This window comes from Neophocaena asiaeorientalis, unplaced genomic scaffold (genome assembly GCF_003031525.2).
Source record: "Neophocaena asiaeorientalis asiaeorientalis breed wild unplaced genomic scaffold, Neophocaena_asiaeorientalis_V1.1 scaffold145, whole genome shotgun sequence".
NCBI lineage: Eukaryota > Metazoa > Chordata > Mammalia > Artiodactyla > Phocoenidae > Neophocaena > Neophocaena asiaeorientalis.
Genome location: NW_020172629.1, coordinates 3537522 through 3564622, shown reverse-complemented (window position 1 = coordinate 3564622; position 27101 = coordinate 3537522). Strand labels below are relative to the sequence as shown.

Below are 27101 nucleotides of genomic sequence, written 5' to 3'. Positions count from 1 at the left end.
TGACAGCTCACAGATTCAGTGGGAAGGCTTGAGAAATGGGTTCCGAAAGCAGGCAGGACTGCCGGGGGTCTGGGCAGCCACACCCAGCCATTGTGCGCAGGGACAGGAGTGCAGGGACATGGTCACACATGGCCCTGAGGGGCCTCTTACTATCACTGAGTGACCTGGGCATCCCTGGACTCTCCCCACAGATTCCAGGTTTAGGGCCTGGAATCCGCCTGACCCAGCCTTCACCGCATGGCTGTGCTCTGCCTCATGGGCCTTCTGAACGGAAAAGTGAGGCCTGGGATCCAGCCTCCCTCTGCTGTCTCGCAACAGAAGTGTTCGCTCACTCTTTAAATCATTCTCCAAGTTAGTCTCCAAGTTTTGTAAAAGTCACATCAGGTCAGAGCAGCTCCACTGTGATAGTTTCCCTGATAACCAGCCAACCTGACGTCCATGCCCCCTATAACTCCACCATTGAAAAGTGAGCACACTCCAATATATGTGGATTTACTCATTTAAATGACGTACATGTGTATGGCTATATATAAATAAGACATATCAGATGAGTGTTTTAAAAGGATGGGGTAAAAAATAAATAGGAACATACATTTAGTATTTCCTCCCACACGACACTGGGGCTGTTCTGCACCCTTGGCAGGCCTGCTCCTGGCCTTGGCAACCTGTCTTTCTTTTTCCTCCCAGGCTGGGCTTCCTGTCTTTTTGCCTGCAGTTAGCTGAGGCTGCAGTCTTGTGTGCCAGGTGCCCCGGCGTGGCCACAAACGTCTCTGCCTCAGCACATGGGAGAGTCACTGGGGAGCCCGGGCAGAGCCACAAGCCACGGGCCACGAGCCAGGGTCCACTTAGAGAAGCCCCTCAGCCCTCACCCGCTGCCGAAGGGCTGCGGTTCAAAAGAACAGGCCGCTTTGTCCGTCCCTGAGGCTTGGGCCTCATTTGTTCCAGCAGCTGGGGCACCTCACCATCACAACTGCGCTTCGTTCTTGTAAGTGACCAGACTCTCAGGAAGGTTTCGTGGATTTCTTCACGTATGAACTAAGTATATGTGGCTCTAAGTCATTACTATGTGATTTACTATTTTCTGATGTTGAAACCACTGAATATTTTATTTTCATATCTTGGGTTTATATATTCAAAGTGCTGAAGTACAACAGTAAAGCAAGAGTTAGGAGCAGCAGAGGACCCTTAGGTTACTAGCTTGTGGTCGACACTAGCTGTAGGTAAGTACCCAGCCGCGCGGGGGCCAGGCCTGGGAAGACAGAGTATTGTAACCCTACCGGCAGCCCCCCTGCGGGGCCAACCGCTGTGGAAATGGGCCAGTGAGCCAGGCTACTGTGTCAGAAGGGAGTCCCTTTACTGTTACGAGCAATTCCAGCTGGCCCACTAGACGCAGAGCAAATCAGCAAATTACAGAACCTCTGAGACAGAAGTTTTTAGTCTGTGCCTCACTTACTTCAACTGATTAAACTCATGAATCTGAAGTTTTCTTTTTATAAAGACTAAAATTGGATGGGTTGTCAGCTTTTAAAATATCGTTAGCTTTCCTAAGTACAACCACCAAAATTAAGGTAAACCTTTCCCCCGAATTATATCATTTTATTCCTGTGAATTCAACATTCAAGAATTTTCTTTGGACAGCAAGAGCGGCAGAGAGGACACACGTGGAAGGGAGAACTGTCCCCCAAGGAGAACTCCTCCAGAGCAAGGAGACACGTGTGGTGAAACACGTGTGAGCAGGACAGGAGAACCGTGTGCCGTGACGAGGGCGCCGGGTGAGCCTGGCTGCCCACGGAGAGCGGGCTGAGGCAGACAAGCGCTCGGGGCTGTCCGCAGCAGGGCCTGCAACACAGAAGGACGCGGGAGTTGGTCACGCAGGTTGTTAGTTTCATCATAATAGGAAGTTCCGGAAATTTGAGTGAGATCTGTATACTGACAGACGTGGATCTTCTAGAAATGAAGACACTTCATTCTGTGTTAAAATGACATTAATTATATACGTACTCTGCTAGTCTTGTGAAAAATGGAACGGGTAGTAACCCACCTGGGATAACCCATTTTGAAACACAGATAGTTTATAAAATGCTGAACATTAATAATATAGATTTTCTTTTAATTAGGCAAGGAAGAGTAGTCTTTTTCAAAATTCTTGATACTATGTAGCTGCTAAACTTCTTTATACATTTTCCTCTTTTTGTGATTTTCTAAGCAAGTGTTTCCTCTGTGGGATTTGGAGTGTCGTTCTTTCACGGCTCCTACAGATGCAAGAGGAGGGCAGGCTGGGACCTGCGGGGAAGCTCCGGGGGGCGGGGGAGGAGCTGTGGGGAGGCCTTTTCCCTCGGTGCTTTCACAAAATGCCATCATCAAAGCGGAATTTCACACTCAAGGGCCTTGGCGCTCACCCCAGAGTGGGTGGTGAAGGTCCTGGGGCCCCACGTGCTGTGGGCACAGGCCGGGCCCCCCCCTCCTGGTGGGTCCCCCCGCAAGCAGCACTGCGGAGCCGCTGGCTGCCCTGTCCCGGGCACAGCCTACCTGTGTCTGGATCTTCCCCCAGTCCTCTTCCGGGAGCTCGTGGCCATACGTGTACTCCAGCTGCTACAGCACGCTGCGGCTGAGGGCCAGGCAGCGGTCGATCTCTGAGAAGAGCTCGTCGATGTCCGTGTGGTAAGAGCACAGCAGGCGGTGGCTGATTTCTGTGAACTGGGGACACGGCGGGGGCACACTTACTCACAGGCAGCGGTAAGTTCTGGAGGTAGGCTGAAGGGAAGCCCCTTCTTGAGTTTCCACCACCCTTCCTGCTAATTTCCCTAAGGGCCTGCCTCTGAATAGTACTTCTTGGGGAAATAGACAGACGGCGATTTCCTTAATCACTCCAAGTCCAGAGAATTGGTGCAGAGATTTTACCAGAACGGGGCACCTGGTTGTAAGCCTTGCTTGTTAGCAGGGAATACGTTGGTGAGAAGTTGAGAGGAGAAAGGATTAGAATTTTACACAAGTAGTCACATGGTCATCCCGGTCCGGCGCCAGTTACTCTGGTCTTCACGGGGATGGTCACTGCACAGTGCCGCTTTCCTGGGGCCACCACCAGGCCATCGCTAGTGAGAGCTGCTTCGCTTCCCCTTGCTCCACAGCATCTTCCCCTGTGGTTGCAGATTGTGAACGTTTTAAAATATGTTTTTTAAAAAACATTTAGAAAGTAATCTTTCCAAGAGAAAGATTATCTCTTTCTTTCAAACCGGTTACTCATTCTGCTTTTCTCACCAAGCTCTAAAATCATAATTTTGAACCCCAACCCTTGCCTAAGGACCTTAAAAAATAAGCTGAGTTAATCAGTTTATGGACAATTGTATGTCCCCTTGCTACAGAACACATCTTTAGGATTTACCTTAAAATCCTGTTTTCACTGCTAGCGTAAATATGGAGACGGCGTGTTACATTTTATCTCAAACTTTTGTTCTGCTTTAGAAGTATTAGCCTTAAATACAGTCTCTAATGTTCTGCCAAGCTCAGTCCTTTTATAAAAGTCTATATTTTGATACAAAAAGATTTAGAAAAGCACAGTGATCTCAGGACAAATGAGTGAGTTGTTGGCTGTGGCATGCTGTTGCCTCCTGATGGCAGCAAACCAGAATTGCCAGGATGAATGCACGCATTTGCGGTGCAAGGTCCCTCACCTGTGATTCGTAAAATGCAACATGCCTAGATCACTTGGGAGGTATGTGGACTCATGTGTGACTTCCCCCAGATGGACCAAAATGTGTGCATTTTTGGTCCGTTAAGTGGTAACAGTTGCTCACTGCAAAGTAGTGAAACTGTGATAGCCTCCAGCCTCCCTACTCTGGACTCAGTCTGGCCTTTGGAAATATTTACTGTGTGAGTCTCTCTGATCTCTGTGAATTGTAGTCTCCCAAATTAGGAATCTTTAAGTCTTCTGTGTATACCCTTCCATCAAGATGCCATCCACCCCTTTTTAAAAAAGACAAGGTCGTATAGTTACTGGTTTATTAGAAATTTAACGTCTTAAACTTTTTAGGGTTTTTGTTAGTGTTTTGGTTACAGTTGCGCAGGTTTTAGATGGCTTTTGCCCATTTTCCCATAAGTCCTGCAGGATCTTTCAGGAACATACACATTAGCAGGGGTGCCTAGATAGGTGAGTGATACTGGGATTCCAAAGGGCTTCAAGATTCCAGAAGTCGGTCTCCTTAGATGGGCTGGGAAGGAAAAAGAGTTTCATGGATTTCAGTTACATTGTAAAGACCTGGATTATCACTGTGGCTTCAAATCCAGATTCTCAGTTACTAGCTGAGTGACCTTGGGCAAGTTACGTTCGCTGTTGAGGGAATCTTATGAGAAAAGACTGGGCAAGTTCATTTGTACCCCCTCCCTTTTCTTTTTAATTCCACATACAAGCGCTATCATATAATATTTGTCTTTCTCTGCCTGACTTACTTCACTCAGTATGAATTTATCTACAAAACGGAAATAGAGTCACAGATTTAGAAAACAAACTTATGGTTACCAGGGGGTGAGGGGAGAGGGATAAATTGGAAGACTGGGATTGACATATACACACTACTATATATAAAATAGGTAACTAATAAGGACCCGCTGTGTAGCACAGGGAACTCTGCTCAGTGCTCTGTAATGACCCATATGGGAAAAGAACCTTAAAAAGCGTGGATATATGTATATGTATAACTGATTCACTTTGCTTTACACCTGAAACTAACACAACATTGTAAGTCAACTATACTCCAATAAAAAGCTAAAGAAAAGAAAAAGGCCTGTGAACAGCTGGGGCACAGGAGTAAATGGTTTTTATTAAAGAGATTTGGGGATAGGGATGTATTTGGTCTTATTTTTTTTCTCTCCCTGGTCTTCTCAAAGCGCTGTATGATATACTTGGGAAAAAACCCTTTTAGTATAATTGTTTTTAGAACTTTCTAAAATGTAAGACTTCACCAGCTAGTCTAGATCGACACCGTCCGCAAGAAATGTCACGTGAGCCATGTCTAATCTTAAAATTTATAGGAGCCACATTAAGAAAAGTTTCTAAATGGGTGGAATTAAATTTAATATTTTACGTAACCCAACGTATCCAAAATATTTATCACTTCAAAATGTATCAGTTGAATAAGCTACTGAGATCTTTATATTCTTTCCTTCCTGAAAGGCTTTGAAATCCGAGCATGTTGTGCGCGCACATCACATCTCCGTCTGGACTGGACGGCCACGGGTGGCTTGTGGCTCCCTGCACTGGACAGCGTGGCCTGGTGGCTCAGAAAGACATACACTAGAAAGGAGTGACCATGATGTCTGGGCATGGAGAGGTAGCCAAGCCAGGGCCACTCCGATAGCTCCTTTGCTAAACGTTTGAAGACTGATGTAAGTGGTAGGGGTGATCTGTTGTTTAAAGGGTGTGGCAGTGGTGTCTGTCACCTGATGGCTGTCTTGCTCGTCCTTCCCCAGCACAGAGCGGTCTGCAGAAGTTGGCGTCCCATCCAGAAACCACGTTCCCCATTCCCCCTGTGCTAGGTGGGGCCACGTGACACAGCATTTCCAATGGGAATGGGGTCTCTGGGCTGGACACACAGGTCTCTGAGGCCCAGGGGATGGTAGGGCAAAAGGATGGTGGGGGGACAGTATCTGTGTCTCACAGGGTGGCATGCTGTGACTCAGGTCACTGAAGCTTCTGTTTTCAGTCGTTGAAATTAGGGGCTTATTTGTTTCAGCAATTAGCAGTGTCCTGGTTGAGAGATTGCGGCTCTTTCACGGAACCGGGCAGGATGAAAGGAACTCAGCCCATCGAACCTCGCAGTCATTTAGGTGTGTGATGCGTGGAACGTGTTCTCCGTGGACGTGGGGGACTTTCCCATTTCAAGTATCCTACTCTATTGGACATCCCGTGTGCGCGGTTTGTCTGTTCATTTGTTTTTATGTGGATAACCTGGCGGGATGCCATGTCTGTGTAAGTCACCTCCATTAGAAGTTGCCTTCACGGACCTGGTGTTCCCTTCCAATTCCCATCTGTCCTGCAACAAGACTCGAGCCTGCGTGGGCAGCGGGCAGCGGCTGTGGTGAGTGAGCCTGCCCAGCTTTGGTCCCTGGGTGTTAACCAGGATGTGTGCTGGGCTTCAGGGAAAGGCCGTGCTGTAACACGGCAGGCGGCCCACGGGCTTTGAGTCCAGGCACCTGTGTTTTGGGGTTTTGCATGCAGTTGATTTTCAGCCGTACTTGGAGGTCTGGAGGAAAATGCTTTTCCATCTATGAATCCAGTTCTGTTTCTTGCTGATTCTAATTACACTTGCCTGGCAGCTGGACCCTAGCTTATGGGCTCCAGCTGGCAGTGTTTCATTTTCTCTTTTCCTCAGCCTTTCAAATACCTGTAATCTCCAAATAAATTATTGAAAGTAGAAGAGTTCCCTATACTTTATAAAAGGAAGAATTACTTGGAAATGCATACAGCTGCCTTCCAATAAATGTTTTATAACTCAAGTTTTCTGTAAATTGGGTTTTCTTGAAGTGTGAGATATTTCCCATTTAGACCTGTAAGGTAAGGTCTTTTCTTCCTCCAGAATTATACCTCACAATAAAAAGGGATCACGTTCTATTCCAGAGTATCTCAGATTATGAGGTATGTTCTCAAATTAGTTCTGAACAGAAGTGCTACTTGGAGCAGACAGGTTGGTGTGAAAGGATCGCGATGCGTCTTCTCAGGTGAGGTCCCTGGACCCGCATGACTTGTTAGCAGTGCCAACTCCCGGGCCAGCCCCGCCCTCCTGGGTCAGAACCTGCAGGTAGGAAGCAGCTGTCTGTGGTTTCACAACCCCCACGGGCTTCTGATGCTCGCTCATGCTTGAGGACTGCCATCATAGAAGTTTCCCGATTAATTTTTGAGTCAGAGTTATTTAACACAGCTTTAGTCATCATTCCTGGAGACGTAACCACCCAACTCCCAAGTGTGAGGTGTCCCCGTGAGCTTTCAAAGGTCACTTAAAAGAGCAACGGAGTAAATGTGGAGGCCACGAGTATTTATATACCCCTCTCTGTATATATATGTTAATGTTGTCACGTGTGTGGCGAGGTATCTCTGTGGTGCTCTTCCTACACGTTGAGTGAGTTCTCACGGCTTGAGTTGGAGCTGGTGTGCACGCCGCTGGGTCCCGCGTGGCCCCAGTGGGGACAGTCCCTGATGTCGCCTCCCTGCGCTGCAGGCCGCCTCCACTCCTTCTCACCGGCAGCTCAGGCGCTGGGAGTGCTGCGCTCAACGCCGGCCCACCGTGCAGAATTCTCCCTGGGTCCCCGGGTTCCCGCCTCTGTTTGTCTGTGGGTCGCTCTGTACGCCAACCACGGGGGACACAGCGGAAACACTTGCTGAAGAAACGGGCTCGTCAGTTTCGCAGATGCAGCCAGTGCCTCTGTGGAGGGCGGGTCTTGGTGCGCCCGGCCGGCCGCGCTGGCCTCCGACCTTAGTCTGCTCCCTGCCCCTTCGTCTCTTCGGGGGTTTTCTCCATGACACGGCTGGTTGAAACTGATACCGTTGTCAAAGAGTGTTTCCTGCCTCTTTCCCTCCAGGAAGCTGGGGCGCACCCAGAGGAGGCCGTGAGTCTGGTGGGGAAGCAGGCAGGGGCTCCGGGGCGATGCTCGGGTCTGCAGAGGCCGCTTGAAAACAGCCGCTCCCCACCTGGAACCACGTTCTGAACGGGCGAGGTGCAGGGTCAGTGCCGGACGCAGGTGCGCTCGTTTGTAGTTTCCTGTCCGCCACACCTGGCATCACTTTCACACTCGTTAACGACCATGCTTTCCTCCTCGGCTTAAATGGAAAGCATGTCGTAAATGAGAAAAATAACAATCCCCTTTATATGCAGTGGTGGTTAAAGACTTAAAATGCAGGTTATTCAACCTAAGCTAAGTAATTTTGCCTTTACCCTGCCGTTTAGCTGTGGCACGGTGAGGGGTAGAAAGCACAGATGGGTCCCAGAGGAGCCTGGGCCGGGCCGGGCCGGGCCGGGCCGGGGCACATCTTGTTCCTTTAACGACAGGGCGCCCAACCCAGCCGGAAGGCGGGGTGGGGCCGGGAGAGGGTGCGGAAGAGAGGGTCTGACAGCGAGGTGCAGGGGCAGTGGAGGAGCGGGCAGGCGTAGGCCAGGCGCCCCCGGCTGCTCCTTCACCCTCACCGCCTGCAGGGGACACTGCCGTCCGCACCTCGCCTTCCATCGCTGATGCCAGCTTCTCCCCAGCCTCGCCCCCGCCTCTCCTCAGGAAAGGCACTACTTTGCCGTAGGGATCTTCCGGTCTGGCCAGACTCACTCAGCCCACGAATGACCGTCATGCTCCTCCGTCTCTGCGACCTCTGCACGGCCGTGCGTCCCCCGCGCCTGGGCTGGACGTGCGCTCTCTCCGGACGCCCAGAGAGCACTTTTGGCCCCTTCGCTTGACACTTGTCACCGGCTGGGTGCTCATACCTTTTTCCTGTGTGTATTTCTTATCTCCTCGTTCCTTAGATTCATCTTGGCGAGGCCCTTAGCGTTCAATAAAAAATGTCGACTTTAAGTTTGCAATAGATTAGAAATGGAGACACATACATGCCCTAATGTGCATATCCTAAAGGACTGCAGTACAAGTTCCTTTGTGGGGATTTAAAAAAAGGACAGTGTCTGCGTGGAATGATGCTGAAGGAACCCGCCGTGTCAAGATTCAGTGAGACATCAGTGTTTGGCTTCTATTTATAACATTGACGTTAGCTTGTTAATAAACATACCGAAAATCCTTCAGTATATATTTATGGCAAATTTCTAAAAGTGAACTGATGTGACTGTCTTTATTCTTGTGCTGCAAGTATTGGAAAGTTAGCAAGGGTAATATTTTAAAAACTTAAATCATTATATATTTACGGACTACCTATCGTGGCCAGGTCAGAGCAATGTCCTGAGTGTAGCTATTATGAAATATTTCTTAAATGTCGGATTCCTGTGTGATTAGCATCCTTCTTCTCCTGTTTACTGCCTCACTGTCACACGGGTCAGAGGCCTTCAGTGATTGAAAAGGCAAGCACCACACACGCAAAGACGATCAAGGTCTAGTTTTCAAACTAGTGGTTAATATTCTGTGGACAAAATGCATAAATTTTTCAATTAAAAAATGAATATCTTCTTATATTTTTCTTTTTAAGTCTCACATTTCAGATATTTGATAAATTAAGTAATTACAAATTCAGGTTATTGATATATAAAGCAATTACTGGTCATTTACAAGTACATCCTGGCTAAACAGTAAAAAAAATATACTAACAAAAGTGCCCAGGTGAACTCTGTCTGCCCAGGAGGCCCCTCTCAGCATCCATCTTGATGTCAGCAATTGCTTACTAATGTGTTGACTTACGGCCGCCCTCAAAAGCAAAGTGAAAAGCCTGGAATTTACAGCATATCAATGAATCAGTTGATAAGCTTTTACTGGTTTAATATCCTCCCCGTCTTGCTGCTTGGAGCCACTTCAAGTTAGCAACAGAATGTTTGCCATCTCTATGTGATAAAGGAAGCCAAAGGACTAAACAAACTTTAAGACCATTATGCTGTTTGGCGAGATGTAAATGAAAAAAAGTAAGAGAAATCTCCTGCGGGAGGGTGTGGGAGCGGCAGCCCCTAAAGTCAACCACAGCATCTGACAAATCCCTAACCTCACTTTTTAAACAATGGTCAGGACTTTTAGCTTGGGTTGAGATAGTATAATGCATTTGAAAAGTTTTAATTGCAGCAATAAAAGGCCATACCTCAATTATATGACATATGCTAGCAGAATTTCTAGATAAGGATCAAAGGCATTCAAGGACCAACCACTGCATTCTGGGCAACACTTGGGCTTTCTGTACACACTGGTGACAGGTATGAGCACAGCAGCTCTAGTGACCTCTCCAGGCGGCTTTGATCTGAGTTCACCAGACGACGCAAGAGCGCACCAGGCCTCCTGGATCATCCCTACGGCCCCAGCGCCCTCCATGACAAAGGCGCTGCTGACTCAAGGTTACTTTCTGACACTTACTTGTGGGTACAAAACTCAACATTTGACCCGCACGGTTCTTAACCACGGGACTGTCATCTATTTAAAAGAACCTACAGTGTGACACAACTTCACTTTGCTCTGCTTCAGTCTTGTTAGGAATGTGCCAGTGATATTTCAAAGCGAGGCAGATCTGCGGAGAGAAATCCTCAGCATATGGAAGCATGACTATTTGTAGAAAGATGACCTCTGTATTCTACTTAGTTGAGACCCAGTAGATGCAGGAAGACTAAGGTAAGAAAAGACTTCATTAATCCCCTCTGCAACAGAAGAGTGAAAATGCAAGGCCACAGTTCTTTTGCAAGTAAGATAGATTAATTTATAAAAATAGAATGGCCTGAGCTAATCTAATCTAGAGTATTAAAAACATATCCATCTTGGTGAGATCTTGAAACTTTAAAGGAAACAAGCACTTCCTCATTTATTGTGCCTAAAAATATCCCATTATTATCCCTCTTTGCCTTTCTTTTCTGTGGATTAGACTTCTTTTCCCTGAAGGTAATTAAACCAGTGGTTCCCAAGTATGACAAAGAAGTTTTCCCCCCATCTGCCAGAAAAGAAAACAAGTGAATTCAGTGGAGTGAAATTTCTTAAAGCTAAATGGTTCAGTGTAAAGGCATATCCTTTAGTGTGTGGTCAAGTATTTCCAACTTTCCCGGTGTTGAAAAATAGTCCTCCTTTTATGAGATGATTCTGATGGTGTATGATGATGCTTGGTTTTAACTCTTACTTGGCAAAATAGAAAGGTTTTGAAAGTTGGCAGTGACCTTGTCGGAGCCCCGAGTCTCTCTTTGACCATCGGTAGACTCTAAAGGTCTGGAGACCACTGGAGTACAGAACTGCAGCAGGCTGCTGGGGGAGAAGGCAAAAGCTGCTGCAATGTCTTGGTCTCACTGGCCAATGAGGTGGCAGATCCGACATTTATCTATCTGCCTTGGGCAGCGGGATATATCACATGAAATTGGCAATGTCAATCGTGTAGACTAAACGGAAGACGAATTTGCATTACTTTAACTGTCACCAGTGGTGAGTATGGAGATACAGCTTAGAAATGTGGCTGGCGGTTGCACGACACCCCAGATTCAAGAACTGTTGTTCCACAGGTAATGAAAAATTTTACCATATCTGATACTGTGGTCACTGCACATTTTGCTTTGTAGACGCTCCAATTTCTGAAATTCAAACACTGGATCCCTCATAGTACACTGACCTAAGTTCTGTGCACATTTAGGTTGTGAGGAGGGTGACGGGGTGAAGACACGGGTGTCAAACTGCAGAGCTGAAAGGCAGGCCTGTGCAGGAAACCTGGCACTCCTGGAATGTCCCTGTCACAGAGCTAGTCTCCCGCCCCAAGGAGCCTTGATAAACTCACTGTTCACTTTGGCTTTGGAATTTATCTTTCACTACATCTATTACTAGGAAACCTACAGACCCCAATTCTTCTGAGGCTGGGCTTCAGGGTACATGTTTAGCTCTGAAAAACTGTAAAGATGAATATAATGAGAATCCAGGACCAAGAGTTATATTTTTATTTTAAATATCTTCACCTGTGATTTCTAGACTTTAAAGCCTCATTATACTGACAAGCTTAAGTTAAAGTATTTTTACAGGTATTTAAAGGAAAATGATCAGTTCAAACTTTATTTTTTTACTGAAACACACATTTGTTCCTTGATGAACTGAATAAATTCAGTTTCTATCATTAGAAGAACGCTATTTAATTCTTTTGTAAAATAGGGTACACTATTAAACTAGATAAAAGCCTTTCCTAAAGGCACCTCTGGGTGACGATCTCTTTCTTTACTAACTCGGGGTGCATGGTGGTTTCATGTCTAACATTCTTTGTCATCAGGCTGTTCTAGTATTGCACTGTGAAATACTTATTCTACTCACAGGATTACATCTTTTAAAAACCACAAGAAAATAGCCGAAACCCCTAAAGAATATATGTGTCTTAATGTATGTATAAGCCAATGCTCCACTGTTACTAAAAATCCAAGTGAAGGCGGTCACTTTGCCTCATCGACCGTCAGTGTGTCCAGTGCTTTTCTGCACAGCGGCCTGGCGAGGTGGGGGCCGCTGACCCCTCGCTCCACCTGCAGCGTCAGCGTCGAAGCTTCTACCTCACACTGGGGTCACCGGGCCATTCCCCCTGCCAGAGCACGGGCAGAGCTCAGTGCCCAGTACGACATCTGTGTTGTATTCTACTGATTTTATTCATTCCCTTACAAGGTATTTACATAATTAATCCATGTGGAACTTTTTTGAGGATAAGGTATGAAGTAATGTCTATTTTTCTCCTTCACATGAATGCATAAATTAATTGGTTTTCTCAATCTTTTTCTTCACTGATCTCATGTGTGTCCTTTACTGTAGACTTAGAATCCCTGTGCACTGAGGTGGGTGACTTTCTGCTGGTTCATCACCTGTTCATCTAACATTTCACAAGAATCTTAGTTACCAAAATTTTATATATATTTTGATATTTAACAAGGATGTTCTACGTCATTACAACCTTATTGGGATATAACAGACGTACAACATGGTGTAAGTTTAAGGTGTACAATGTGATGATTTGATGCATTTATATGTTGGAAAACGATGACCACCGGAAGGTTCGTTAACACCCCCATCATCTCACACAGTTACCATTTCTTTTTTGTGGTGAAAACGTTTCAGATCTCTTGGCAACTTTCAAGGCTATAATACCATACTGTTAACTGTAGTCACCATGCTGTGCATTAGGACATCTCCTAACTGGAAGCTTGCTCCCTGACCGGCATCTCCCCATTCCCCCCACCCCTCTCCCCAAGCCCCTGGCCACCACCATCTGCTCTGTTTCTGTGAGTTCGACTTTTTAAGATTCTACACATAAGCGGAATCATACCATATTTGTCTTTCTCTGTCTGATTTATTTCATTTAGCATAACGTCCTCAGGGTTCATTCATGTTGTTGCAGAGTAGAATTGCTGGGTCGTATGGTAGTCCTACTTTTCACTTTTTGAGGAACCTCCATACTGTTCTCCATAGAGGCTGCACCAATTTACATTCCCACCAACAGTGCAGGAGGGCTCCCTTTTCTCCACATCCCCAACACTTGGTATTTGTTGTCTTTTTGATGACAGTCATTCTAAGAGGTGTGAGGTGATATCTCATTGTGGTGCTGATTTGCATTTCCCTGATGATTAGTGATACTGAAGACCTTTTTCATGTACCTGTTGGCCATTTGTTATGTCTTCAGAAAAATGCCTATTCACCTCCTCTGCCCAGTTTCTTAATCAGACATTTGGGTTTTTTGGCTATTGAGTTGTATGTGTCCTTTATATATTTTGGATAAAAAACCCTTATGAGGTATATGATTTGCAAATATTTTCTCCCAATTTGTAAGTTGTCTTTTTTCATTTTGTAGACTGTTTCCAGTGATGTGCAGAAGCTATTAAGTTTGATGTAGTCCCTTTATTTATTTTTGCTTTCGTTGCTTGTGTTTCTGGTGTTATATCCAAAAAATCATTGCCGAGACCATTGTCAAGATTTTCCCCTGTGCTTTCTTTCTTTTTTTAAATATTTATTTAATTTAATTTATCTATTTTTCTTTTTTTGGCTGTATCGGGTCTTAGTTGTAGCACGCAGGCTCTTAGTTGTGGTGCGCAAGTTTCTCTCTAGTTGTGGCACGAGGGCTCCAGAGCACGTGGGCTCTGTAGTTTGCGGCACACGGGCTCTCTCGTTGAGGCGTGTGAGCTCAGTAGTTGTGGCATGCGGGCTTATTTGCCCCGCGGTGTGGGATCTTAGTTCCCTGACCAGGAATCGAACCCACGTCCCCTGCATTGGAAGGCGAAGTCTTAACCACGGGACTGGCAGGGAATTCCCTGCCCCTGTGCTTTCTTCTAGGAGTTTTGTGGTTTCAGGCTTTAGGTTTAAGTCTTTAATGCATTTTGAGTTAATTTTTGTTATATCCTCTTGATGAATTAATCACTTTATCATTATATAATGACCTTTTCTGTCTGTTACAGCTTTAAAGTCCATTTTGTCTAACAGAAGCATAGCTACCCCTGCTCTCTTTTGGGTTCCACGTGAGTAGAATATCTTTTTCTGTCCCTGTACTTTGAGCCTATTTGTGCCCTTAATGGTGGAGTGAGTCTCTTGTCGGCAGCATATGAGTTTTGTTTTTTGTCTATCCAGTCATTCTATGCCTTTTGATTGGAGAAATTAATTCATTTGCACTAAGAGTAATTACTGATAGGTAAGGACTTACTAATGCCACCTTATTGTCTTCTGGCTGTTTTGTAGTTCCCTTGTTCCTTTCTTCCTCACTTGCTGCGTTCCGTTGTGAATTGATGACTTTCCAGAGTGGTACGCACTCATCCTTTCTCTTGATCTTAGTGTATCTACTGTAGGGTTTTGCTTTGTGGTTACCATGAGGCTTACATAAAACATCGTATAGGTATAAGTGTATTTCACACTGATAACTTTGATTGCATACAAAAATTTTACCCTTTTACTCCCCCCTTTTGTGTTTTTGATGTCACAATTTGCATCTTTTTTATAGCGTATATTCATTAACAAATTATTGTAGCTATAGTTATTTTATTTTATTTTTTTTTTGCGGTACGCGGGCCTCTCACTGTTGTGGCCTCTCCCACTGCGGAGCACAGGCTCCAGACGCGCAGGCTCAGCGGCCATGGCTCACGGGCCCAGCCGCTCCGCGGCATGTGGGATCTTCCCGGACCGGGGCACGAACCCGTGTCCCCTGCATCGGCAGGCGGACTCTCAACCACTGCGCCACCAGGGAAGCCCTATAGTTATTTTTAATACTTTTGTCCTTTAACCTTTATAAGAGAATTAAGTGGTTAATACAGCACAATACTACAATATTAGAATATTCTGAATTTGACTATGTACTTTCTTTTACAAGTATGATGTATATATTCATATGTTTTCATGTTACTAATTAGCATCCTTTCTTTTAAGCTTGAAAAACTCCTTTCAGCGTTTCTCGTGAGGCAGGTCTAGTGACGAACTCCCTCAGCTTTTGTTTGTCTGGGAAAGTCTTTAATCTCTCCTTCATTTCTGAAGGACATCTTTGCCAGATAGAGTATTCTTGGTTGGCAGTGTTTTCCCTTTAGCACTTGGGCATCTTCTGGCCCATGAGGTTTCTGCTGAGAAATCCACTGTTAGCCTATGGGCATTTTCTTGTTAAGTTAGTTACAAGCTTATTGTCTCTTGCTGCTTTTAAGATTCTCTCTTTGTCTTTGATTTTTGAGTTTTATTGGAATGTGTCTTGGAGAAGATCTCTTTAAATTGAGTTTGTTTGGTGACCTATGAGCTTCATACACTTGGATATCTAAATCTCTCCCCCATCTGGGAAGTTCTCAGCCATTATTTCTTTATATCCTTTCTGCCTCCTTCTCCCTCTCTTCTCCTGGGACTCTAATAATTTACAAATTGTTTCTTCTGCTGTATCCCAAAGATCACATATGCTTTCTTCACTCTTTTTCTTTCTTTTTTCTTTGTTCTCCTCTTACTGAATAATTTCAAAGGTTTTGTCTTCTAATTCACAGGCTTATTCTTCTGGTTGATCCATTCTAATGTTGATGCTTTCTATTGAATTTTTCATTTCATTCATTGTATACTTCAGCTCCAGAATTTGCTTGGTTCTTTTTAATTTTTTCTGTCCCTCTGTTAAACTTCTCATTTTGTTCCTGTATTGTTTTCCTGATTTCGTTGAATGGTTTTTCTGTATTTTCTTGTAGCTCAACGAGCTTCCTCAAAACATTTATTTTGAATTCTTTATCACGTAAATCACAGATCTCCATGTCTTTGAGGTCAGTTATTGGAAGATTAGTGTGATCCTTTGGTGGTGTCATATTTCCTTGATTTTCATGTTCCTTGAAGTCCTGTGTTGCTGTCTTTGCATCTGAGGAAGCAGTCACCTCCCCCAGTCGTTACTGACTGACTTCAGGAGAGAAATCCCTTCCACCAGCCCTGCTGGGATACTGAGGCTTCTCAGACGGTCTATGGATATGCCCGCTCCACGCTCCTTGCTCCCTCTGTGGCAGAATTCCAAGCACGTGTGCCTTCTCTCAATCCTGCAACACATCAGGCTAGGTGCTGACAGCCTCCTTTGCTTTCCCAAGGTGAGGCTGGAGCTCAAGTCGGTGGTGCCTCCCTGCCTGCAGACCTGGGCTGGCTTTCTGCACATGCTCACTAGCTATCTGCCAAAGCTGGCTCTCACTATCAGGGGTGCACCCAGGGAGCCAGCCACATGATGTGGGCGAGGCATGTGGAGTGCTGGGGCCAGGAGAGGGATCTACAGGAGAGGCATCCCCAATGGCTCCTGAGTGGGCTTCTTGATGGAGTCCTCAACACTGTTGGTAGGATCCATATCCCTTTAATGTCCTCTGAGAGTCCTGTTTACTGCTTCCCCAGTCTTTTCCATCCCCAGTCATGTGGCTCATGATCCAGTACTCTGGATGGGGTGAGGGAAAGGTGAGCCTCTTTGGCAGTGTCCCACATGGCTGGGGAAGCCAGGCACTTACTCACATGCCCTCATTTTCCCCTGTGGGAGAAATCACTTGGCCCTGAGCTGTGCTTCCTTGGGGAGAGGGTGACGTGGGTAAAGTCAGGCTATTCTTTCCCTCTCCAATGTGTCCAAACTTGTATTTTTTTTTGTTGTTGTTGTTCCAACAGTGTGCTGGAACTTTGCCTTTGGAAACATGGGCTTCCACAAAGGCTTTCTTGTTGGTAGGTGATTGTCTAAGGCAGTGATCTCCAGGGGCACCCAGGCTGCAGGCGAGAGGGGCTGGGGCAGCTTGGAGCAGGTTCAAGGGCCACTTCAGGGTCCACAGCCTGTGACCCGACGCTTGGGTGGGTGAGACTCCTCCCGGGTCCCTTGGCTTATGGAGCTGGATCCCACGGCTCCCACTAAGGCAGTTTTGTCCGTGGATGAATGCCAAGCTATGTTGCTGGTTAGGGGGAATACAAGTGAGGGACAGCTTATTTGGCCATATTGCCAATGTCATCCTCAGAAAAACTTTTCCTTATCAGTATTTATATATTTTTTGTAAGTTTATTTTTAGGTATTAACTACTATGAAAGGGATCCTTTTCCATTGCATTTTATATCTGATTATTGTTGCTATACAGGATGCAATTATTATTGCATATTTATCTTGGATTTGAACATCTAATGGTTTAGTTCTAATAATTTTTCAAATGATTTTATAGATTTAAAATCCATGTGTATAGACAGTAAATATGGATTATATAATGCACACACATTGTATTTTTGTTTTCTTGTATTATTGCATTGGCAAGGAATGGCCAAAGTGTGATTGTGGGTAACCTATTTTGCATCTTTAGGGTTTCACTGTCTAAAATAATGTGTTTTTAGTTTCTGATATATAGTCTTTATTGAGACAAGGAAATTTCATTTAGTTCTAGTTCGCTGTCATTATTAGGAATGGCTGTTAAATTTAATATATTTTCAGTAAAGATTGAGATGCTTTAATATCATTTTTCTCCGTCATTTTCTTAAAATTTATTTATTTTATTTTTGGCTGCGTTAGGTCTTCATTGCTGCGCGCAGGCTTTCTCTAGTTGCAGCGAGCAGGGGCTGCTCTTCATTGCGGTGCATGGACTTCTCATTGTGGTGGCTTCTCTTGTTGTGAAGCATGAGCTCTAGGTGTGTGAGCTTCAGTAGTTGTGGCTCACAGGCTCTAGAGTGCAGGCTCAGTAGTTGTGGCTCACGGGCTTAGGTGCTCCAAGGCATGGGGGATCTTCCCGGACCAGGGCTCGTACCCACCAGAGTCCCCTGCATTGGCAGGTGAACTCGTAACCACTGCGCCACCAGGGAAGCCCCTTTCTCAGTCATTTTTATATTTTATATTTCTTTCTATGTTTGCTATTTTTATAGGAGGTAATTTCAATTATATTTTTAGATTTAACAGCACAAAGCTGTATACAATAGTCTTTTATAATTTAGAGATCATTTCCACATATGTGATTATGCTTCCCACTCTGTGTATCTGCATTCTGCTTTATCTAATTTGTTTTAACCCTGGTGAGACTTTACCTCGTAGTTGTACCTGTTTTTTTTTTTTTTTTTTGGAAGAGCTTTTTTTTTCTTTTTTAACAGCTTTATTGGAGTGTAATTGCTTTACAATGTTGTTAGTTTCTGCTGTATAACAAAGTGAATCAGCTATACGTATACATATGTCCCCATATCCCCTCTCTCTTGCCTCTCCCTCCCACCCTCCCTATCCCACCCCTCTAGGTGGTCACAAAGCACCAAGCTGATCTCCCTGTGCTATGTGGCTGCTTCCCACTAGCTATCTGTTTTACATTTGGTAGTGTATATATGTCAATGCCACTCTCTCACTTCGTCCCAGCTTACCCTTCCGCCTCCCCGTGTCCTCAAGTCCATTCTCTACATCTGCGTCTTTATTCCTGTCCTGCCCCTAGGTTCATCAGAACCATTTTTTCTTTTTTTTAGATTCCATGTATATGTGTTAGCACACGGTATTGGTTTCTCTCTTTCTGGCTTACTTCACTCTGTATGACAGATTCTAGGTCCATCCACCTCACTGTTAATGTTCTTTAAACTCTGATGAGCTGTTTATCTTATAGTTTCTCTTTTCCAAAGTACCAGCTATTGGCTTCATTTACCAGTTTTACTTTTATCCTAATAAATTACTTATTTTATTTTTATACTTTCTACTTCCTACATTTAAAGATTTGAATGGTTGGTTCATTATTCTTTCATCTTTCTTGTTCAATAATAAATGTATTTGACACTACTGTCCTCTAAGTACAGCTTTAGCTATGTACCACAGAATAGCAGTGTCATGAACACCAGAATAGTGTATGTTAGATTCTAGATTCCCAAATACACTTTAAAATTCATTTATTTTATTGTGATTTTCTATTTTATTTCTTTTGTTTGTGCATTCCTCATTTATTCTTGAGCATGTCTTTGTGGAGAACATTTTTGTTTCATTTGGTTCAAATCTCCCATAAGCAGCTACTAGCAGATTTTTTTCAATGTAATTCAAGAATCTGTTAATACAGAAATTTATCTCAATCATTGTTCGTTGTAACTGTTATCCTATCATCTTACGTTTTCTACTCATTATCCTTTCTTGTTGCCTTTTCCTGACTTGTACGGAATCTTTTTTTTTTTTTATTTTTTGGCCGTGCTGCGTGGCATTCGGGATTTTATTTCCCTGACCAGGGATCGAACCCGTGCCCCCTGCAGTGGAAACGTGGAGCCCTAACCACTGGACTGCAAGGGAAGTCCCTGTAGGAAATCTTTCTATATCACCACATATATATCCACTTTGGTCTTCATCATTGCTGTGAAGAAATCATTGTATGCATGCTTCCTTGGTGGCAGGCTCTTGGGTTGTTTATCGTTCTTCCGCTTTTATAATCATTGCTATAGTTAACATACTCATGAATGTATCTTAGAAAACATTATGAGCATATCTGGGGGGTAAATTTCTAGAGAAGGGATCAAAGGGAACAACTGTCAGCCAGCAGGATGGTACATTCTTAGTTCTACCGATGGCTTATACGACTATTTCCCCCTCCTTCTTATCAGCTCTAGATAATTATCATCAAAATTTTCAATTCTTGCCAATCTAATAGGTGAAATAGGTTCTTATTCTTGCTTTAGTTTAGTTTTCTCTAATTATGAGTAAGGTTGAGCGTCTTTTTATAGAGTAATCACGTGTCCGTAGTCCTGTAAGCTGCTTGTCACATATTAAGGAAATTTGCTTCTAGTCCTTTGAATTGCAAATATGTTTTCCTGATTTGTCATTGGTCTTTAAGTTTTTTCTCCCTATACATGTTCTGAAGTTTCATGTAGTTACCAATCCGTTCTGTTATGGTTTGTGTGTGTGTGTTTATTGTTTTACAGATCCTACCAGAGAGGTCCTTCTCACTCCCAGATGAGGAATTTATTTTATAATGTCTTCTTCTAAAATTACTCTGTTTAAGTTTTCATGTTTAACTCTTTGTTCTGTATGGAATATATTCTGGTGTAAGGAGTGAATTCCATTTTTGTTTATACCCTCTCCTCCTCCCCTCCAACCCCCCCCCCCCAACTTCCTTCTCATGTCTGACTCAAGCCCAACTCCTTGGGATTTAGAAACTGTACACTAGTTCTACATTTCATATGGCCTCTCACTGTTGCGGCCTCTCCCGTTGCGGAGCACAGGCTCCGGACGCGCAGGCTCAACGGCCGTGGCTCACGACCCTAGCCACTCCGCAGCATGTGAGATCTTCCCGGACCAGGGCACGAACCCGTGTCCCCTGCGTCAGCAGGCAGACTCTCAACCACTGCAACACCAGGGAAGCCCTATCTTTACATTTTAATTGTTAACATTTCACTGCATTTGTATTCTCTCTTCGGATGTACATGTGTATATGTGGGTGTGTGATCTATTTAAGGGTTAGATGCAGACATCACAATTCTTCACCCCAAATCCTTCAGCATGTGACTCCTGAGAACCAGGACACTGTACCTGACAGTGACACTGCAGTGAACACACAACTGACACATGACTACTGTATAATATATGGTCCATGTACATATCCCCACATATCCCAATTATAGCACTGGCTTTACGTTTAGTTTTGATCCAGGATTCAACCAAAGACCTCTCGTTACATTTAAATGTTATATCTCTCAGACATCTTTGTTCTAGAACATTCCTCTTCTTTTCTTTATAACACTTTACAATTAAAGTCAGCTGTTTCGCAGAATATTCCTCACTTTGGATTTGCCTGGTTGCATGTGTCCTCACGACTGGGTTCAGATGAAGCAGCTTTGGTATGAAAGTGCAAAGGCAGTGTTCGGTCCCGGCGCTCCCCGTGCACATTAGGGACCCGTGGGTCACTCTGTGCAGCTAGTGGCAGTCACTGGGCTGTGAAGATGTCTACCAGACCTTTCCAGTGTACAGACTTCTCATTCTTTTCATAAATTCTCACTGATGTGTGGGATGATTCTTTGAGATTGTGTGAAAATCCAGTTCCTCGACAGTTGTTCACCCAATAGCTTATAGTAATTTACTGACATAGTTCTCAAACTATCATTTGTGTGCATCTATACAGTCTGGATATATCTATAGAATCCTGGGTAAAATGAAATTCAGTGACCTAGTTCAATCATCTTTCAAATTCCATTAAAGCACACTGGCATTTTAAAGTCGTGGATTAACGCTTCCTAGATCATGCCTATAGCTCAGCGTGTGAGTTCCATCAAGTTGGAAAAGGTAGGAAAAATCATCAAATTGCAAGAGTCATTTCCTAAACAGAAGTGCAACAGAACAGGACCCCATCCCCTGTCCCAGATGTCAACCGCACCCTATCCTGCTGGAAGGGGTGTGAATGACTAGGAGAAAACAAGGTAGAATCCCAGATTCTTGATCACAGCCTCTCACCCCCCTGCTTCTGCCCCCGACTTCTCCAAAGGCCAGAGCGGCTGCAGGACCTGCCCACCCTGCCAGAGGGGCGCCTCCTAGAGCCAGGACAGGGGACAGCATCATGGGCCTCTCCAGCCGGCCGGCGCCACAGAAGCCACTGTTCAACCTCCGTCATCGAGATCCACAGTATTTTAAGGCCATTTGCTCACATACTGCCTTTAATGGTCTCCTATTCCTGAGGGCAAATCAAGTATATTTTCTTGATAAGTCCGAGGCACAGACATCACATAAGCCATGATTCTGATTTTCTTTCGCACATACTGATAGCCACCTTGCTTGGAACAGTTACCTAAGCGATCAGGAAGGGTATTAGAAAAAAAAATCTATTATCGCACTGCTTTAGAGTCGAGCCTAAATCCTCTTACTCTTACGATTCCCACGCAGTCCTGGGACACTGTGAAGAAGCCCCTCACACCTCCCACCCCGGCACACAGAAGGTGGGCGAAGTTGCAAGACGCCAGAGAAGGAGACGCACAGACAGCAGCCTGGCGGCCTGAGGTCAGGCCGGGGGTCCGACGACAGCACGGGGTTGATGTGTTGATGGCAGCTGCACGGGGCCAAGGTCCTTACGCTTCACACGCCCGTGGAAGTCATACAGCGGAAGAAAGGGGATCCCGCACACAGTGAAGGGTAATTTTCTATCACTCATTGTTCCACGTGGGAGTGCAGCCCCCAAGATAGGTACGTTTAGAAAAGATCGAAATAAATGTGTGAGTGATGCTTCCACAAATAAGTGTAACAGGGAAGTGTGACTGTGAGTTTTATCTTAGTGATTTGAGGGTCACATCGTCAGAATAGCATACTCTCATACAGTGCTATCCTAAAGAAACGTGGACTATAGCACAATCTAAAACAGCTTAAAGACTAACTTGAACAATATGTTAACATTTGTAATAAATACAAATTTTCCGGTGCCTACTGTGTGCTATGGGTCAGGGCTGGAGCAGCTCTGCAGGGAGGGGTTACTGCCTTCACATCACAGGCGCGGACTCTGAGGCCACAGCTGCAGCTGTTGGCCTGAAGCCGCTGAGCTGGGGAGGGAAGACCGGGGACTGCGGCCCGGGTAGGCGCTCCTTCCTCTGGGCCCGGCCATTTTGTATGAGGCACATAACAGAAAGTTGTCAAACAAGCCGAAAAGTACAGATAAGAATGGTTAAAAGAAAGGGTGGAAACAAGTTATTTATTTCTAAAACGCTCGCATTTGGTGACCCCAGGAGGTCCTCAATAAAATGGTAGCACTGCGGGCCTTTGTTTCTTTTTTTAAGTTCCCTTCCATTTCTCAGGGGATGTTTATTTAAACAACTGTCATAAAATGGCCAAACAGAAGTTGCTTTGAATTTAACCTTATTCCAATTTTATGAATTTATGATTTGACTAGAAGAGGAAATCTGAAAGTATGGACCGACTGGGTTAGAAAACCAGTTTAAGGTGCCCGCATCTCAACCATTTGTAAAAAGCCCCAAACTGAAGTAAGGCTCAGGGTTTCACGGCCTCGCTGGCCTCCATGACCCATGAGGCACTGGCAGGGACCCGGCCCGGAGCGTCGAGGGCCACACCCACCTTTGCTTCAAAGAACTTTCTCCTCAACTTGGCGTCCGTGGGCGGCACCGTCCTCCTCAGCTCCCGGTACCACTTCCTGACCACGCGTCCCCTCCAGAAGGCCTGGATCCTGGAGCACAGAACCCCATCAGCCCCGCCGTGCGAGCCCCGGGACGCGGCCAGGCCACAGGGAAGACCCCCCAGCAGCTTCCAAAGGCCTCCGAGCACCCTCTCAGATGGGCAGACACGTTCCTGCGGCTCGGGGACCCCTCACCTGGTCGCACACTTTATTCTGAAGAGTCGGGCCCCGTCGTGAATCACTCTGGTTTCATACTGGCTCTTTCTACAGAGAGGACAGGTTTTTTTATTTCCGAACTTTTCAAAAGCCTGAAGGCATGCCTGAAGAAAAACATTTCGCTTAAAATTTTACGAGTAATTACTTATAAACAACATTTTTACTTCTAATGTAATTATAGTGTTCTTTTCTCTCATAATTATGAGACAGTCCAGATTATGAAGGGAAGAAGTTTCACCAGATGTTAACACCTTGCTCCTGAAACTTGCTCCAAAAATGGTATTTTATAAGAATATACATGCAGATACATCAAAAACTTCTGGGAACACCTCACGTGAAGGCGGATGGTCCCTGCATACGGGCGACTGTGAAGTGAACTCCGAGGACGAGAGCGGTCACCCACTGTGACGTACCTTACCAGCCACGCTCTCTCATACAAACATCTGTGGCCCTTTTGCCACAGAAAATTCACCGTTTTCAAAACAGGATGAATTGTACTCTAGCCTAAAGTCATATTTCTAAGCATAAATGGTGATTATGGATAAAATTAATGGTTCCTTTGAGGAGCCTTTACGTGAGAGAGACGAGGCTCCACCCCTCTGAGCTACAAGGATGCTGCGAGCACTTCAGGATGGGACAGACGCGGGTTACTCACCCTGTGGAACACATGGGAACATGAAAGCAGCACCTGTTCACGAGAAGACAAAGAGATGTTTGAAGTTTAAATTAGTTTAAAAAGAGAAGCAGCATAAATGCATTAATTAAAGGAAAAATTCTGACTATTTAAAAAGTAGGCTGTGTTGTTTCTTTGACAAATTTACAAAGCAGATTAACAACTGATATTTACAATATTTAGCGTTTAAGTTTAGCATAGCACAGGTATATAATCTCAACAAGAAAAACTAACTTAACAATCTGAAACATCAAACGAACACGTGAAGTTTGCTGTAGAATGAGTGTATATTTAAAACGGAAACAATTACAAAAGAGAAGTATTTCTGGGCAGATCCAAAGAGAGAGTGCACGCTGGTGAGGACCCAGGCTGGGGGGCGGGGAGCAGAGAAGGGAAAACAAATATCTTTCCTTAGGGCTTTGTTCAACTCAACTGCACTCTTGAATTTAATTAGCAATACACCCTAGAGACATATGAATCACTTTTTCTTTTTTAAATTCAGGGAAAGTGTGGTCTCCAGAAAATTCCACCTTCCTGTGACCCAAATTCTCCACCAAGTGATGACATTCTGGGCTGTGACAGAGGAGCTTGGACTGAACGAAGAAAAAGGTAGCTGGCTCTTCTGGAAGGAAAGGCCAGGGAGGGGTGAGACCAGGACAGCCAGCACGAAGCGACTCAGGCGCCCGCGGCCTCTCTCCGAATGTGTGGGACGGAGACAGGCGGCAGAGGCGTTTCACCAGCAGTGCAGGCTTCCACCTTCCCAGGGCCACGTGATCCTGGTGAAACTTTCCAGTTTCAAAGTGACCCCCCTGCCCCGACCGTGCCTTCGTTTGGTCTACACTTTTCTTCTTTAATGGGAAGAATGGAAGACATATCAGAACAAACAGAACTGAGAAAGTTTTAAAACCTTTCCTTGAAACTTACTGCGTGCCACCAATCACCCTAAATTGGAAAGACTCAGTAATGAGGGTCCTTTTTAATTACCAGCCTTGAATCTAACAGCAGCCTTTCCTGCAGTCAATTGCTCATTGTCAGTAGAATCATCTTTCAGAGTGTTTCATCTGTCAACAGACACTTGATGATCTATGTTGAATAATATTTTACTTTGTATATTTAAAATATGCTTTTAGGGCTTCCCTGGTGGTGCAGTGGTAGAGAGTCCGCCTGCCGATGCAGGGGACCGGGGTTCGTGCCCCGGTCCGGGAGGATCCCACGTGCCGCGGAGCGGCTGGGCCCGTGAGCCATGGCCGCCGAGCCTGCGCATCCAGAGCCTGTGTTCCACAACGGGAGAGGCCACAACACTGAGAGGCCCGCGCACCGCAAAAAACAAACAAACAAACAAAAAAATATATATATTTATAAATATATATATATATATATATACTTTTAAATGTCCATAAATATTTGTTATTGGCAAACACTCTCTGAGATAACAAAAATAAACGATTCAGCCTTGGTGAATACACTAAAAATGTCCCAGAAGTTCAGATTAGATTCTAGCTGTCCCAAGCACACTTCCTGAGCTGGCCTACTGTGGATCACGTGAATTGTTTATGTCCTCATCTGTTAAAGGGGTATAATGCCTACCTCAGAGACACATGAGATTAACCGAAGCCTTCTCAAATCATTAAATGTCGGGAAAATGCCAACTATTGTTTATGACTGAGGAAAAAGCTAAACATGAGAACAATAAATAGAAATGCAAAATGAACACGTGTCTATATAACTAGTGAGAAATTTATAAAAAACAACATGGAAGAAATGGAGGGCATGTTGCATCCTGATTCCCCCTTAAGATATTCAACTTCAGACTTTCATGCTTCATACCACAGTCAGGCTAGATATTTATAGCATAATTAAGAAAGAGGTTGCTGGGGCCAGAAAGATTCCTTGTGGCTTTATTAGCTCTTTTGCTACTAAAATGCTAAATCATCCTAGAGGTATTTCTGTGCTTTAAGGGCTAATATCTTTCTGAAATATCCAACTTTCATATACGTAAGATTAGGTTCTGATAGAGAACTAGAACATAATAAGTATGTTTAAAATGACGTGTGAGTTCAAATTAGTAAAGAACAAAATTGTATGACTGTGAACTAACTCATTAACAGTGAAACTTACTAAAGCAAATTAAGTTTGAGGGTTTACGTGCCAGTGTAGTAAGTAAAGCTGGGGTTCCTAGGCTGTGAATTTTAAGCCTGCCTTTAACTGTATTTGCTGTATTTTTTAAAGCAAAGTTCCCAGTGCCTCTGTGTAGGAAGCATAATGCTATATGCATGCGAGAAACCACTACACGGCGGCCATTAGCTCAAAAAAATAAATCTAAGAATAGCAGAGTCCCTAACCTTCAGGAGATTAAAATTTAATTAGGCAGACAAAGTATGTATAGAAAAAACCCCTATGACATAGATTGATTGTATATTCTGCATATTATCATCAATCTTACTATGGTAAACTTTCATGAATAAAGATTGTTAAAAGATTTTACTTAAAGATCCTTCCACAGGTTCTTTGGAGATATTCAGGCTTGGTTTTCCTTTCATGGTTTCAAGTCACAAAACAACTTAAAAGTTCCCCACCCTTCTGCCCTCGGTGCCTTGCCGGCAGCGTCCCCACTCACCCCCAGCTGCTCACAGCCAGTGGAATGGGAACATTCCTTTTGTACAAACTCTGTACTTGAGAACTAACAGTATTCAGTAAATAAGTCTGTTTAATGAGGGTGTTTAGCTCTTTCTCACACACATACTTTAATTAATGGAAACAAAATGTAAGTCTTTGAGGGTCACATAGGAGGAAGAGACTGGAAAATGAAGCATGGACTCCCTTAGCCCCAGTTCAGAGTCCAGTCACTAGAGAATGCCCCACGGGCCTGCTTATCTAAGCTCACGCTAAACACCTGCGGGCGAAGTTCGAATTCTTCTTTGCATATTGGGCACGGCTGCATGGACTCCCCTTGCAGGATGGATCTTTGCTTCGCTTCTTCCCATTCATCTGATGACAGTGGCAATGGGGGAGGCTCAAAGAGGCCCGACTTCTGTGCTGAAGTTAAAACAATATGAAAT

General features: G+C 44.6%; 2 protein-coding genes across 2 annotated transcripts in view; one reads left to right on the top strand and one right to left on the bottom strand.

The window, feature by feature from the left end:
• LMBR1 (limb development membrane protein 1) overlaps positions 1-24658 on the top strand; it is a 183461-nt gene extending 158803 nt beyond the window's left edge. Inside the window, exons 16-17 of the transcript XR_003002446.1 lie at positions 21920-22165; positions 24545-24658. The gene's annotated coding sequence lies outside the window, so the exon portion shown is untranslated. The remainder of the gene's footprint in view (positions 1-21919; positions 22166-24544) is intronic.
• The window catches only part of RNF32 (ring finger protein 32), a 35540-nt gene continuing 10049 nt past the window's right edge, over positions 1611-27101 (bottom strand). The window contains 6 exon segments of the mRNA XM_024739179.1: positions 1611-1823; positions 2509-2697; positions 23096-23204; positions 23349-23473; positions 24025-24057; positions 26936-27078. Of these exon segments, the coding sequence (XP_024594947.1) occupies positions 1611-1823; positions 2509-2697; positions 23096-23204; positions 23349-23473; positions 24025-24057; positions 26936-27078 (812 nt within the window).